Raw genomic sequence first — 16,601 nt, 5'->3', positions numbered from 1 at the left:
TCAATTGAACAATGACTTTGTCATGGCCATGCTGAGCTCATCAAGAATTGCTTGAGTGTGTCTTGTGCCTCGTAAACTGAGTGCGATCGCCGCTGTAGGGCCGCGTTCCAGTCGGCGGCATGGCTGAACGTTAACGTGTAGAATTTACATGTTGTGGTGCTGGCACGTTCTCATGTGCTCCACACGCTCAAAACATGTGAAATGTTGTCCCAAGAGGAGAGTAGAAAAAGGAGGCGGAGGCAGACCAGCTGATTTTCACATCAGTAGTTCCGATCACAGTTCACGCCCCCGCACTTAACCACGACCTTTGCAGATTCATCAGCGCCCCATTTGAGAGCCTCCGTCATTCTCTCGTTGTTTTCACGTGAGCGTGCTCGGGGAAGTTATTTGAATATGAAGGATGGTTGCAGCTGCATCAGGAATATGAGAGCTGCTGGCTGTTGTGCGGTTAAGATTTATTTGGACCCTTCTTCTAAGAGCTGACCGCTGAATTCAGATCATTTGCAGTTGTGAAAATCCTACAATTCTGTCTTCAGCTTATTATCCGTCTTGACCACTTTGAGGAACATTTTTTTTTTTTTTAATATTTAAGGCAAAAGTGTCAACCTGTAGATACGTCACCATTATAGCGTTTGGAGTGAAACCTGATTGGTTAATTGAGCACTTGTTCACCGCAATTGTGCCAGCATTCGTTTGGAACTGAACCGAGACTGCCTCGATCCGCTTGATTTGATCCACACTGGAGTTTGATTCGAATTTTTACTCATGTCCGAACCAAATAGAAAATTGAACCGTTGTTCCATTTAAAGATTAGGGGGGCACAAATGGACTTCTACTGTAGCGATACGTCTGACAGTGTGCTCTTTGCTTTGTTTTTATGTTTATGGCATCACAGTTGTTTTAGTGCATGGAACATGCGAAATGCAGGATTTTTTTCTCGCTCTCTTTCTCCCTCAGATGCTGACAATATCTTGCTATCCGACGTTTCCTGGGGAAATAGACTATATGCGTACCGAGACAGGCCTGGCAACCGCAGCAAATTTGTTGGAATGAGCTCCAAACCTCAACATCTATCAGCCTGAACTTCAACAGAATCGCCCAAATTATGAACCTAAATATTCATGGTGGGCATTTGGCAATTTGGGGGTAGTTTTTGACCCGATCCTATGTTCATCAAAGCAACGCAAGTATTACTTGTGGGATCTAGGTGCCAAGGAACCATGTTGAAGTGAGTTGAGGAGTTTCATTTAGATAAAAGTGGTGCATTGCCACCTTCTTGTGGCATCTGTAGACAATTATAAACCTTTTTTTATTTTTTTGGGGGGGGGGGGGGGTCAATTAGTGTATTTATCCATCCATCCATCCATCCATTTTCTGGTTACCAGCCAATCGCATGGCACATCTAAACAAATAACCATTTGCACTCACGTTCCCACGTGGGAGAAAACCCAGGCAAGCACAGAGAGAGCATGCAAACTCCAGACAGAACTGTGAGGCAGATGAACATATATTTGTACAGTTGTTATTTTGTTACGATGGATGGTGTGTTGGGATTCTTTTTATGCAGGGTTAAGTGGCAAGCTCCGCTAGTGCTCAGTATTTTCACTGCAAGTTCATCTTCCCCCAGAAGTGTGCGGTGGTGCTGGTTTAGGGCTTGTCCAATGTAATTGATCCTTTTGGTATCACCGTGAGAGTGTGTGTCTGTGCGTGTGTCTGCGTTTAGCCTGTGGCGAAGCTTCTCCAAATTCCGTGCCCCGTCGCTCCCTGTTGGGACGGGATCTGTTCGGAATTATCTCCATATTATTTATGTATTGAAAATACTGCACTTTGGCATTTAGAATTTTCCACAGTCAAGAAAACATATTTGAGCGCCGGTCATCTGACTCCAAATGCCGGAGTGAGAAGGGACGTGCTATCGTGGTTTATCAGTCCAGATTGATTATGTTTCACTGGGCTGTGTGTGCGTGTCACAGAGAAGAGAGCAACTTTTGTTTATGCTGACGGACCGTTGATGACAGCAAGCACAGAAAAACATTCCTCATTAAACGTCTATCTCAAGTGGGGTGTGTTTGCATACCATGTTTGATCCCGGCCTTGTTCTCGATCCGTACTGATTTGTTGTTGCTCTGCTGTGTGTGCGTGCGATCGGGCCCGCAGTTTATTTTCACTCTCTTGTGAAACGCAAGGCCGAACCGTACGTAGCGGATGATGGGGGAGGGTCGGGACGGGGAGCGGGGGAGGGTCAGCCACTGTCAACAAGTGACGGATCGTGAGAAAGACGGGCTGCTATTTGGGATCTGGTTGTTATACCGCAGCTGTCAAAGGGGAACAGAACTGCTGCATTTTTGGGGGCTATTTGCGTCAACGGGACTCCGATTTAACGTTTGCGGCATGTCCAACGGTTGTGACTCTGTAATTCATCATGCTCGCTCCTCTGTATCCATGCACTTTGACATGGATTCACACACACAATACCTTTCACTTTATCATAGTCAATCAATGGACAGAGTGGGTGGCAATGCGTACAGCCCGCCGCATATCCGAATTTGAAATACCCCCCAAAAAGCATGGCTCACATCAGAAAGTTTGGAGAAAAAGTCAATGTTAAAACACCATTTTTTTAATTTAAAACATTTGAAATAAAACTATGTTACAAAACTCCACGCTGTGTTTGCCAGACAATTTTTATTTTTTTAAAAAAAAACTGTTTAAAAAGATGGCCATTTCAAAAAAAATGAAAATACAAAATATAAAAGTGATAATACATCATGAACATATTTTAATTTAAAAATCAATAAATGAAAATAAATTGTCAATGTTACAAGAAAGCACACAAATATGAACGACTCTTTGCTTCGTTACCGACAGCACACTGTTTTTTCCCTTTCGATACATTTAACCACTTACTTGGCATATCATTAGCCTAAGTCCTGTTTTATTTCAAACATTTTGGGAAAATAAGAAAAAAAAACGAAACAAATTCATCAAAATAAATGTGTCCAGTTACCTTCATGACCGTGTCCTGGATGACTGAGAATCTACACAGACATAAAGAAAAAGGCGTTGTTTTTTTTTTTTTTTTTTTTAACCAAGCGCATTGGTATTTGTTTTTCGGCAACTATGCTATTCGGCTTGCGATATGTTGATTTCCTCCATATTCACAAACACGAGATGAAGTGGCCCTCCAATTTCCTTTTTCCTCAGTTGAAAAAGTTTGGACATCCCTCCGCCAAAGCTATGCTCGTTCCATGTGTAAATAAACTTGATCGTTTTTGACTAAATTGCACCAATCGGCCACAAAATTATGACCACTTAAGTCCATTATCCTGGTATGCAATACAAGACCCATGTGAAATATTACAAAGGTAATAATGTTCAGTTTCAGTTGACACTCTCAGAGAGGTCTTCGTTTAACATTCCGTTCAATATTGTCGTCAATGTGGCGGCCGGTCATTCGCCAACCTTGCCGGGCAACTCCGGGGGCCACGCGCCTTCAGAGACTCCAAACTTTAAAACGTAGAATTTAAGAAGGCTTTTGGATGAAATGTGAAATGCCTTCGACAAGCAAGAAGAGTCCCGTTGCTTCAATTCAACCTTTACGAATGACCGTGACCTGGACGGCTGAGAATCTAGACTGAGAGAGAATTAGACTGAGAGCTGGTCTTAATATTTTGGACTGTCATGTCTAAAGTAATGGACATAGCTGCAGAAGGTCACAGTCAATCATATTGAACAGTTTGATGCTGGCCCTAATTACAATTGAGAGTAATGTTGGTCTGGCAAATCTCCCAGAAACTTTGCAGAAGAAAAAGTCAACCCAATTTGGATTAAAATCTGGTTAACACGAGAAGAACATTATTAAAAAATATATATACAGCACCCCCCCCCCCCCCCAACTACAGTTCCTCTAACCAAGGCACTTGCTATAGACTAACCTGCAATTGTGCAATCTTCCTTTAGGTTCCCCAACATTTTTTTGTTAATTCCCATAAAAACAGTTTTCAACTTTGAAAATGCACAGTTTTGCAACGCAAGCCTTGGCAGAGGTCTGAGCTCTACCACGTATCAAAAGAATTCAATGGTTGGATTGTCCAAATTGTTCACCACCAAGCCTTCGTTAATATTGGGAAATCTTCTTCATCTTTTTGTGGTGTCGCCCCTGCAATGCGGTGATGGAATGACGCGTGTTTGTCTCCCACCGTTAGTACGCTGTCCAGCTGCATGCACGCCGTGGTAGCGCTGCTCTACCCCTTCTCCTGGCAGCACACCTTCATCCCTGTGCTGCCCGGCTCCATGTTGGACATTGTCTGCTGTCCCACTCCCTTCCTGGTGGGGCTGCTGTCCAGCTCCTTGCCGAAGCTCAAAGAATTGCCAGTAGAAGAAGTGAGTCAAGTGTGGTTTTTTTTCCAACCTTACCGCCGATTCTGTGAAATGATGTTAAACATGCCGACCCATTATACTGTCACGCCATTGGCCTGGTTGGCATGAGAAGCAATGACGTGTGGACATAGGTAGAGTGTTGCATTGAATTCAAAGTCGAATTGGTTCCGAGGTCACGCTTTCAACTCAAAACACTTCATGCATCGCAAATCGTCTTTCCCTAATGGAATGACTGGAAATTGCATGCATCTGTTCAAAACCGAATACAATTTTTCTCAATGTTTTTAAGAAGAAAGGTAGCACTCTACAGTATTGTACTTCATAAAAGACTACCATAATAACAATTCAATAAAATATTTAAAAAAATCAACAATTTATGCATCAGGATGAAGTCATTGTGCGGCTCCTTCCGGTGTGCGCGTCTTGGCCACGAGGGGGCAGTATAATACAGACTCAGTGATACCTCACAGGCACGTCTTCTTTCTCCTCTGTGAAGAAAGACTCATATTGCTGAAGCTTACTGAGGAGCTGCGACGTCTCGATGTATATCAGTGCGTCTGTACTATACTGCCCCCGGGTGGCCAAGGCGTGCACCCGGAACATACTTTGTGTGCATGGGAAATAAACAGTATGCAAGGGTTAAGTGGATATTCGACTCAATGTATCATTTCAAATACACGCGTACAAGCAGGAGGTGAGCATGAAAGTGTTGGCCGCCACATTCTGACAGTTTGTAGATTTGTCCGTTAATGACCGTCAGCAACATCTGCTCAACATTCACTTTGGTCAACATGTCGATGTTTGTAAAGAAAATTGGGATATTTTGACACACGTCTTGTATCGGATGTCATAAGGTTGTCCTGGATGAGTATAAACAGTAACATTGAGGAGATGCTGTTGTTTTCTGAATGTTTTTTTTCCCATCTCGTCAGGCGTTAATGGTGGACCTCGGAACCGACCGTTTCATCAGACAGGTTTGTATTTTAATGTGTGGTAGAAAAACTGTAAAACACATTGAAAGTCATCCCGTAAAATGCTGTTTATCTCCAGTCATTGTGGCGTTTGTCTTTTTATGTTTTTTATCCGTTTGTTTATAGATGGATGACGAGGCCTCGCTGTTGCCACGGAAACTTCAAGCAGCTCTGGAGCAAGCGCTGGAGCAGAGGAATGACATCATCAGTCAGGACTCAGACAGCGAGTCGGACGAAGGTAAATAAGTGACGCAACGTCTAACCGTGACAAGACTGATGTGTTCTATGTCGAGCAGAACACAACAGCTACTCGATGAAAACATTTGTGGTTTAAAAAAAAAGAAAAAAAGAAAAAAAAAGTGCACTTTTTGATGTCATGTTGTCTTGTCATGACTCTTATGTCAATGAGAAAAAATAATATGCAGGTACATCTGAATATATTACAATATGGAGGAACTCTTAAATTAGTTCAGTACTTTCGTTGATCCAGAGTGCAATATTTCTTTATTATATTTGTTTTATTTTGATGATTATAGCTTTCACCTAATGAAAACCTGAATTTCACCATCAACAAATTGAAATATAGAAACGTAAAGAAATGTATTTATATATATCTATAGAGTGGATATAAAGACTTACACACCTCTGTTCAAATGGCAGGTTTTTATGATAAAAAAAAAAAAAATGAGCGGCACGGTGTTAGACTGGCTAGCACATTTGCCTCACAGTTCTGAGGACGCGGGTTCAAATCCAGCCTCCCCTGTGTGGAGTTTGCATGTTCTCCCCGTGCCTGCGTGGGTTTTCCCCGGTTTACACCCCCCAAAAAAAAAAAAACATGCACGGTAGGCTAAATTGCCCGTAGGCGTGAATGTGAGTGCGAACAGTTGTTTGTTTGTATGTGCCCTGCGATTGGCCTGCGACCAGTTCACGGTGTACCCCGCCTCTCGCCCAAAGATAGCTGGCGTAGGCTCCAGCACGCCCGCGACCCGTGTGAGGAGAAGCGGTACACGAAAGGGATGGATGGATTGATTCAAAAAAAAAACAAAAAAAAAAAAAGTGAGCAAGATAAATCATTTCAACTCTTTTTTTTTTTTTTTTTCAAATCAATAGATAGATCATAAAGGAGGGTGTCCTCTATGAGCTGTTTTTTTTTTTTTTTTTTAACCAATCACATTCCAACTTTTTAACCAATCACATTCCAACTCAACACACAAAAGTGCCTCTTATTAACCTTAAATAAAAGGATTCTGTTCTTGGAGGCTTTTCCTGACATTTATTTTTGCTTTCTAGCAGAGGCCTTCATCATATGACAGCATTGTTTTAATTTTCTTGAAATATGGTCACTGTATCAAGGTATGTTTTTTTACTATTTTGTTTTCAGCGAGTTACGACTACTAGCAAAGATAAACTCTCGATTAAAGCGACACCTTGCCACCGTGAAGCTAATTCGGTTGGTACGCTAGCTTAGTGTCGGCTGTTGCCGTGGCAACCCTGGATCACCTATTTTCACACTCTGTAAAATTGCCGACTCAGCCAGGACACCTCATGTTGTTAACGCTAACATTAATGCTAACATTACTGTTGAGATTCGTGTAAAGTCAAAGAATTATCCATCCATCCATTCCCCTCACGCGGGTGGCGGGCGTGCCGGAGCCGATCCCGGCCGGCTATCTTCGGGCAGGAGGCGGCGTGCGCCCTGAACTGGTTGCCGGCCAATCGCGGGTCAAAGAATTGGACCATATTTATTTCAAGACATGGAGCTTGTCATGTCATCTTTGTTGCGGCACGTGAAAAAAATATGTTGCTGGCGGGGAAAAACAAACCGCTGGTTCCTTACTTACTTCTTTCCTTCAAATCCCTTCCAGGGAAAAAGCTACTTTAAGACGTGTTTGTTTGTGAAACGCCAACGTCCAATGTTTACCTCATGTCGACTTTTTGACCATTTGTAAGGTAGTGCGCCGCTGTGAGCATGACGCCATAGCGGGATAATGACTTTGCGGGCCGCAAACGTCCGACGTCCACGAATTGAGATCGCCGGTCGATGAGTTTCGGGCTGAGCGGACTGAACGTTTACGAGCCGTGACCCCCGAGTCTGCGCTCTGCTGTCGGGAGCGGCGGCTGCGTTTTATTGCCCAGAGGCAGCAACCGAAAGAGCCAATCTTCCCTTTCAAACGTGTCGACCTGACATCCCTCCAAAAGTTCTTTGTCCCTTTTTGTGTGTTGGCAGAGTACAACTCTTTAAACAGTTTGGTGTCTGAGGCCTTCATTCGCTTCTTTCTGGAGACCGTCGGCCACTACTCGCTTTTCATCACCCAGAACGAACGCGGCGAGCGCCTTTTTCAGAGAGAAGCTTTCCGCAAGTCGGTGGCGTCCAAGAGTCTTCGTCGCTTCCTGGGCGTCTTTATGGAGTCTCAGATGTTCGCGGGCTTCATTCAAGATCGAGAGCTGAGGAAGACACGCGCCAAAGGTACGCCCTCAAATTGTCACCGTGTCCTTCACATCCTGCTTAAGGTCTATGTACTACTATGCTCTTTGTCCTCACTAGTAAGACAATTTAGCGCACTAGTAGAATGAAGTTTGTCTTACTAGAAATGCTTTTCCCGCCACTGACGCGACATTTCTGCACAGCAGTCAGACAACTTTGGCATACTAGTAGGACAACTACATGTTACTAGCTAGGCAAAACGGTCCTCTAGTTGACATCGCATACTAGTAGTACTACTAGTGAAGCACTAGATGTTAACTAGTCAAATTATATGTCACTAGTCGTAGTAGTTGTCGCACACAGCCGACAGTTTTGCCTTTTGTTTAAATGGCTTTCCATGAAGCCCTTTGAACATTGATTCAGTATCAAGGATATCTACTAGTGCCCCCTCGTCATTCTAGCAGTGTGCTGAATTGTTTTACTAGTGAGGGCAAAAGAGTGTACGAGTCCAGGGACCTGAACTTGAAGATCAGGGATGTCAAAGCTGTTTGAGCCTACATTTGCAATCAAGGATTTGGGTCTCGGCCAAAATTAGCACTAGTAGCAGAAACAAATATCACCAGTAGTCAGAAACAGTTCTACTCGTTGAATATATCAGTGCGTCACTATTAGTATGAGTAGCGCAAAGTTACCTCACTGGTAACTTTATGCCAAAGTTGCCCTACTGGTGAGGACAAAGAGCATAGTAGTTACTAGTTATGTTTAAACGGCCTTATGGAAAGCCGTTATCAATGTAGCTACTATGTCAGCGCTTTGTTCTCAATCGTAAGACAGTTCGCCGCACTATTATGACTGTGTCTTGACTACTGTGTTGTTTTTCAAGTGGACAAAATGTCATCCAGTAAATGGGGGAAAAAAGGTTACTTGTAAGACACAGTCTTTCTACCCGTCTCCTCAATTGTCATCATAGTGAGTGAAAAGAGTGTATGACTACATGGACCTTAACTTGTATGTCAAAAATGCGCAAACAGTTTTTCATATTCCTACCTTTTTTTCCGGGGTGTCGGTTGACCTCCTTTTGCGCTCAAGCTTTCATGCCCGACGCCGTACTCGTACTGACCTCTAGTGGCACTATTGAAATGTGCCGACAGGTCTGTTCGAGCAGAGGGCGGAGCAGTACCTGGAGGAGCTGCCGGACACGGAGCAGAGCGGCGTCAACAAGTTCCTCAAAGGCCTTGGTAACAAACAAACAAATTGCCCATCGGCGTGATTGCGAATGTGAGTGGTCTATGTGTGTCCTGCCATCGGCCGACCAGGTCACTACGGACCCCGCCTCTAACCCAAAGTCAGCTGGGATAGGCTCCAGCTCCAGCTCACCCATGACCCTCATTAGGATTATAGAAAATGGATGGAGAAATGACAGAACTATAAACAGCCTTGCGTCGCTCGTTTTGCAAGCGAGATGACTGAAGAAGTCATGTGACATCATAAATAGCCAATGACTACCATTTGTTTGGCCCTTTCTAGGAAGCAAAATGAAGTTTCTCCACAAGAAGAATTGAGGTGACCGTTTCCCGATTTCAAGCCTGCCGCGCATCCTGCATCTTTGCTCCTCATGAAACTTGTACATATTTCCCTGTGAGCCGGCCTTGATACCGGTCGCTATATGAACTCAGAAACCACTGCTGTTCTTGTGAAGAGCCGATGTGACGCGGCAAGGGCATCAAATGTACAGTTTGGATGCTTCCGTGCCGCGTCGGTTCAAGACAGAAGCGTCGGAATCGATTCGAAAGCCGACATGCGTCAAGACGGTGAACTGTTAACATATTTTGCAATCTTTCAATAAAAAAAGGTCATTCGAAGGATTCAGAAGTGCCTCTTATATGTATATATGTTCGTCGCTATATTTAGTCACCTCCTCTAAGTAATCATTGAAGTGTCCCAAAGAGAAGCAGTTCCCACCAGACCCGGTAAGTCTACCAGCAGCGATGTTAACCTAATTACAATTACACGTGGTCTCATCGCTGTTGCCTGTCACCGCCGTGCTCTCATTAGCTCCCTGTCGATTCGGGACGACATCTTCACGTCAACGAACGTGGGATCACGGCGCGCGACGAGGCTCGCGTTACCCTCGACCCGGGGGCGGGCTGACCATTTGGAAAGCACAAAGCGGTCGGTACGCCTGGCCCCCCGACCCTCTCGTAAAAAAAAAAAGAAGAATCATAAGTAATTCAATCATTTGAATCTGAATTGATGCGCTGAAAAACCCATGGAAATGCTCCTCTATCGTGATCGTTTTGACGACTACCGCTCCCTTCTCATGCAATGGACTACTCCGTTTTCTTACCGCGCACGTGCAGTCTTCATTTGGGAAGAAACGGTTGCGAGGAAAATGACATGACAATATATATAAGAAAATGACGAATACATTCCTTTTTCAGCATTTATGCAGTGAATTTGGTCTCCATTTGTGTCAATTTTGGCGTTGGAAAGGCAATTAGTGATTGACCAATTGCTCCAAAATGAATCCATATTATTGAAAATGACTCCTGCCCGAAGACAGCCGGGATAGGCTCCGGCGCTCCCGCGAGGAGAAGCGGCTCAGGAAATGGACGGATGGACTGCCACTTTCATTTTCGAGAGCAAAAATGTAAAAAACATGAAATCCACATATTAGTGAAAGATGGACCATTAAGATCCCGTACATTTGCATTTCTTTGCAACTCTGTTACAGTAATTATAGTTGTACCAAAATTAAATGAGTATGTACATAAAATGTAACTATTTGTAAAGATTTTATTCAGCATTGTTTTTTTTAAATGTAGGATGTGGTTTTTCTGGTGGCTAAACAAAACAGAGTTACCCCAAAGGCAGCAAAATATAGATGAAAAAAAACAAACAAAAAACCCCTCATAAAGAATGTTCCTTTCATGGTCAAGTGGGACAATCACGTTTTATGATGGTTTATGACCTTTAATATGAGAGAGATGACGATGATGGTGAAATGATCTTTGTTACCTGTTTTTCATGAAAGCGTTTAAAATTGTTTCCCAAAGAAAATGACCCAAATCTATGATTTATATTTGTAATTATGTGTTCAAGCAAAACGAACACACTCCTTTTTATTGTATTTTTTTATTAACGAAAAAAAGGTACAGATCACTATGCCAAATATATGAAACAACCATCAAGACCATTCCGTTTATAACACACAGAAAAAGAAAAGAAAAAAAATACCAGGATTTTTGCGTTCTTGACCAAGTTTTAGAAGTATTTCAAAACTTTCGAGGCTTTTTGTTACTCGGGTTTGAGGAACCAGGGGCACTGTTAAAGTGTATGAAAGTAGGTTACTGATGGCCATATTTACATTTGTGAAAACATTCTTTCTTTCACTTTGCTTGTAGTGGCAAGACGTCAGCGAGTAGCCGAATTCACGAGAACTTCCGAATCGCGCGAGAAACCGCGAGACGTGAAGCTCCCAAATTTGGCCGGGCCAAAGAGCGACATCCGCTGGCGGTGAGCGACACTCGGCGGATGCTCGCTACCTAAAGCCTGGAAGCGACGTTCCAAACCACCAAACTAGCCAACGAGTCGGCTGACGCAGTAAGGGTCCTCGAGTTTTCGGGGAGGCCGACACCGCAGCTGTGACACGAGTCTCGGTGGGACACCCGGTAGGATGTCGACTCAAGGCTGCGCCTCCAGCACTGATTCGGACTCGTCCCAACATTGGGATGTTGTCAACATTATCGATGTACTTTGTGTTGGTGGTCGGCGTCGCCGCGGGAGGTTGTGTAGTGTTTATGTTTAGGTGACTGCGCCACGTCCATGATAGGTGGGTGCGTCATAACCTCCGGCGCGCGCACACACGCAAAATGCGCTCTGATGCTGAAGCTGCGGGCGCTGAATGCGGGGGCGGGGCTTGTGTGGCTGTGATTGACAGGCCCGCTGTTGTTTTACAGACGCTTTAGTGCGCAGATGGAACATTATTGCGATATTACGTCAGCAAGACGAGCGGATTCATGTATTCTGGTAGTATGCCAAAGTTCTGCCACTAGCCAGGACAAAAAGCGTAATAGTACATGGACCTTCAGCTGGATATCAAGGTTATCGAATAAATCCTCAAACTTCTTCCCATCACGTCATTTGAGCATTTGTTTGAGATGTTTTCATCTCTCTGTGGAATGCCGCTTGATCATTTATTCGATATCCTTGACATCCAGTTTAATGTTCTTTGTCGTGCGCGAGTAGAACATCTCTGGTTACTCAGTAAAGCCCCCCCCCCCCACAACTAGTGCTACCTTTGGCCTTCGAGAAAGAATTTCAAGGATATCCAAAACACTCTCAAATGACTTTATGGAGAAAATTGTCTTGTTGAATGTGAAGGTAGAAGTCAAAGAGAACCTTTTGTTTGAAGTCACCCACTGCGCAAAAGTATCGGAACACCCATCCATCCGCCGCTTCTCCTCACGCGGGAGCTATCGTCGGGCAGGAGGCGGGGTACGCCCCTGAACCGGTTGCCGGCCAATCGCAGGGCACATACAAACCAGCAACCGTGCGCACTCACATTCACACCTACGGGCAATTTAGAGTTGTCAATGAACCTGCCATGCATGTTTGTGGGATGTGGGAGGTAACCGGAGTACCCAGAGAAAACCCACGCCGCAACGGGGAGAACGTGCAAACGGCGCACAGGCGGGGCCGGGGATCGGACCCCGGTCCTCAGACGTGTGAGGCGGACGCTCTAACCGGTCGTCCACCGTGCCGCGGTATTGGAACAGACATTATTAAATGAACTTACAGTGAAGAACATTGAATATTTGGTGGCATAACCCTTACTTGCTCTAACTGCATCAAGCCTGCGACCTATTGACTTCACCAGACTGTTGCATTCTTCATTTGAAATGCTTTTCAGCTCTCGTGTATTTCTGGAGGTTTCCTCTTCAGGAGGTAAAATGCATGCTCTATTGGGTCCTGGTCCAGTGATTGACTTGGCCAGTCCAAGACCTTCCACTTCCCCCCCCTGATGAAGTCCAGTGTGTTTTGGGTCATTGTCTTGTTGCATGATGAAGCTTCTCCCGATGAGTTTGGATGCATTCTTCTGTAAATTGCCAAATAAAATGGTTTTGTTGACTTCAGCGTTCATTCTGCCGCTCCCATCGTGAGTTACCTCATCTATAAAGACTATTGAGGCCGTTCCGGAAGCAGCCATGTAAGCCGAGCCACGAGATGACCTCCACCGTGCTTCACAGATGAGCTTGTGTGTTTTGGATCCGAAGCAGATCCTTTCTTTCTCCATACTTTGGCCTTTCCATCACTTTGCTAGAGGTCGATCTTGGTCTCGTCAGTCCAGAAAATGTTGTTCCGAAACCTTTGTGGCTCGTCTCTGCACACCGATCTGGCCTTCCGATTCTTTTTGCTGCTGAGTGGTTTGCATCTTGTGGTCTGGCCTTTATATTTGTTCTCTTCAAAGTGGATTGCGATACCTTCACGCCTGCCCTGCGGAGGTTGGCAGTGATGTCACTGACTGTTGTCTTTGGGTGTTTCTTCACAGCTCTCACCATGTTTCTGTCATCAACCGCTGTTGACACCCTTGGCCGACCTGTTCGATGTCTGTTGCTCAGTACACTAGTAGTTTCTTTCTTTTTCAGGACATTCCAAATTGTTGTATTGGCTATGCCCAATGTTTGTGCAATAGCTCTGATTGATTTTCCATCTTCTCTCAGCGTCAAAGGGGTTTGCTTTTCTCCCATAGACAGCGTTCTGGTCTTCGTGTTCGCTGAACAGCAAATGCAGTTTTCACAGGTGAAACCCAAAGCCAACAACAAGCACTAGCTTGTTGTTGGCTTTGTCAATCAATCTAAAAGGCGACACCTGAGCAACTAGAAACACCCGTCAGTCACATGCTCCAAAAAGTGCGTGCGTTCAAACAAAAGTTGCTCTGTCCTGAGTTGGGTAACACATGCACAGTATTTTCTATGCTGCTCGTACTCGTCGGGGTCATGGGGACCTGGAGCCCATCCCAGCTGACGTGCCAGGCAGTCGCAGCTTTACATTTCATCGTTAAAAACACAAATGTATCCAATCGAATTATTCAAATCAATTGAGTAAGAATACAAATGCATATAAAGAAAATGTCAATCAAAAATAAATGAGAAATATGACTAAAAATACAAACAAAATAAAATTACAGTAAAAAAATGGAAACAATCTAGTGTAACTGGAGTAAATGCTGAAAGAAATAAGTTTTTCAAAATATCCACTGAAGAGGCAGCGCTTCAGTTTTGAAATCTTATGTGATGTGAAGGACATTAAGAAAACGCAGAGATCAAACCGTTGTGACCCAACGGGACAATCAAATGACAAACCCGAACTGTGACAGCCTTCTGCCATTTTATCCCTGCTTCATGCAAGGACGCTTGCGGGCGAGCGCTCCTCGCCCTTTTTTTTTTTTTGTTCCAGCGCGCCCACATTAAAAGCCGGGCGAATGACGAGCGACTAATCGTGTTTTCAAATTGGGTCCACCGGCGCGCCGTGGGGGAACGGGATTGCTCTGAGCTCCCCACCGAAGCACCCGAGGATGTGAAATTTGCCACATTTGTAGGTCAGCCTGCTGAAGAGGTTGTCGTCAGGCAGAAGCTAATAACACCTTCGGAGGGCTTAAAAGTATTTTCCTCTACTGCAACAGAGTCTAAATTTGTGTCGAAATTAGGTCTTCATCTCAGTCAGTCTGCCAGGGACTCGTAATTGATTTCATAATTTTAGCAGGGGTTGCGGGAGTGTAACCCGGTCCCCTCTGGAGCTTATCAGAGGCTGACCTGCTTTTGAAGAGCCACCTCCGTCGGCTCCTGTGGGCCCTCGCGCTCACGCTGACGCGGGACTGCAAAAGAAGGCCACAGCTGCCTCGCTCTCGTCCTACAGATCTTTTTTTCCTGGACCCGCTTGCCTTCATGGGAAACAAATGTTCCCCCTCCTTCACTTGCTTCTCCTCCCTCCATTTCGCAAAAAGAGCTTCCAGGGATATTTTGCCCTATAAAAAAAGAAAAAAATAATGATCCCGTCTCCCTAATTCCCAATTATTATGCACGGTTGTATTGGAAAAAAAAAAGAAGAAGAGATTTTCCCAATTTGATGCAAGCAGGGGATGAATTTGAGTGTGACACCCTATCCCTATCTCTCTCTCTCTCTCTCTCTATTCTCCGCCACAGCGAGGTGGGGATCCTCCACTCGGTTGAAGTGGCGAGGTAGAGCGTGCCGTGAGGCTGTCACGTAAGCGTTTTCCTGCGGGGCACAGCGCTTCCTGCCTCAGGTAGAAGTGCTCTCAGTCTTGTCAGTCTTCTGCTGCCAAGGCGCCAGGCGGCACGCGCTCCTCTCTGCCAAGGCGACGCCATTCTGCAAAAGGCTCGGAAATGGAGAAGGTAAAATTGGCGATTTCGTTGATTGATTTGTGTGGTTTGTTAGTTTTGTCACGCGTTTTTTTTTTTTTTTTGCAGAGGTTTCCACAGTATGTTACTGTCAATGGGTAGAAATATTTTCTACACATTAGAGTTCATGCTGGTCCTCCTCACTCTTGAATGGTTCCAATCCAATTTTTTCTTGTATCTTTCACTGAACTTAAACCTTCATGATCACAAAAGAGAGTAAAAAGTTATTCTGATAAGACTGGAGTTGATTGAAGTCAAGTTAATATCGTTTCTATAGTGCCAACTCACAATTGAGGCACTTTACACATTAAGGTCAAGAATGAAACTACTTAAATACTTAAAAGAAAACTACCTCAACCAGAGGCGGCGGAACCGGGGCGCACGTTTTAAAAATCAATACCCTTTTTCAGGAATGGAACATTTCCATCAGCACCGACCGCAACAGAAGAAACTCGAAAAGAGCCCCGGCTCTCTGGGGTTGAGACAGAGAGACGGAGGGTAGAACGATGATGAGAGAACAATAGGCACAACAGCAGTAGAAGTCCCATGATGTTCGTGTCATCGTGTCTTTTGAGTGATAGTGGGTCTGTAACGGAAATGTGAGCGTTTCAATGAACAGCACCTTGCGATTGGCTGGCAACCAGTCCAGAGTGTACCCCGCAACATTTCAACGTGATCCAAATAACTTGCACGGATGACTAGGAATCTATGATGCAGTGACTGAATACAAAAAGATGGCACCTCTTCTGCTGAAGGTGTTGTTTTCTTATGTTTTTTTTCCCCTCTTTCCCTTCATTAGAGTTGCTCAGAGTGCTCGGAGACGACGCTTGCACAGAGCTTGTGCACACTCTGCAACAAGTGGTTGTGTTACCAGTGCACGGACGTGCATCGGCATCAGAGAGCCGCGTTGTCGTCCCGGTACGCGGACCTGCACGACCGGCAGAGGCCCGAGCCGCACCAGAGAGGCTCTGGCTCGCTTCCTGCGACCGGACCAGGCGAGTGCGCTTTCGCTCAGTCTTCGCTCGGCTTTCCTTTGCCTGCCGGTGGGACGTTTGACTGTTCAAGTTGCTCCGTGTCACTTCTGTCCCAGTTTTCTTTTTTTTCTGCTTCAGATCTCAATCACTCAGTCAATCAAGGTCTCCCCCACAATTGACTTTAGCGCTATTTAAGTCTTTCTTACTTTGGGTCAGAAAAGTATTGCTTCTATTTTAACAAAATATGGAGGAGAAAGTACCTGCGAGCAACTCTTTCAGACACGAGGACTGTTTGGTGGCAATGAACTCAACTCAAGTTCCCTTCACAGCAAGCAGCAGTTTGGCAGAAAGTGAACAATTCTTCAAAGAAAAGGCTTCGCGCCGTTATTCCCACTCCCAGTTGAAGGAAGTTTACTTTCAAAACTAAGAA

At 44.8% G+C, this 16,601-nt stretch overlaps 2 protein-coding genes across 4 annotated transcripts in view; both read left to right on the top strand.

Moving 5' to 3' along the window:
• The window catches only part of dennd2b (DENN domain containing 2B), a 59,059-nt gene extending 49,151 nt beyond the window's left edge, over positions 1–9,908 (top strand). For all 3 annotated transcript variants that reach the window (XM_061670932.1, XM_061670933.1, XM_061670934.1), the window contains 6 exons: positions 4,206–4,383; positions 5,313–5,354; positions 5,478–5,589; positions 7,579–7,818; positions 8,928–9,014; positions 9,304–9,908. In XM_061670932.1, coding sequence (XP_061526916.1) covers positions 4,206–4,383; positions 5,313–5,354; positions 5,478–5,589; positions 7,579–7,818; positions 8,928–9,014; positions 9,304–9,338 — 694 coding nt within the window. In that variant the 3' untranslated portion in view covers positions 9,339–9,908. The remainder of the gene's footprint in view (positions 1–4,205; positions 4,384–5,312; positions 5,355–5,477; positions 5,590–7,578; positions 7,819–8,927; positions 9,015–9,303) is intronic.
• Positions 9,909–10,007: 99 nt separating this feature from the next.
• Positions 10,008–16,601, top strand: part of trim66 (tripartite motif containing 66) — a 30,723-nt gene continuing 24,129 nt past the window's right edge. Inside the window, 3 exon segments of the mRNA XM_061670931.1 lie at positions 10,008–11,447; positions 14,982–15,191; positions 15,997–16,192. Coding sequence (XP_061526915.1) covers positions 15,183–15,191; positions 15,997–16,192 — 205 coding nt within the window. The 5' untranslated portion in view covers positions 10,008–11,447; positions 14,982–15,182.

The sequence above is a fragment of the Phycodurus eques genome, chromosome 2, assembly GCF_024500275.1.
Source record: "Phycodurus eques isolate BA_2022a chromosome 2, UOR_Pequ_1.1, whole genome shotgun sequence".
Taxonomy (NCBI): domain Eukaryota; kingdom Metazoa; phylum Chordata; class Actinopteri; order Syngnathiformes; family Syngnathidae; genus Phycodurus; species Phycodurus eques.
Note: the sequence above shows the minus strand (reverse complement) of the source record. Positions and strands in the feature narration are given on the sequence as shown.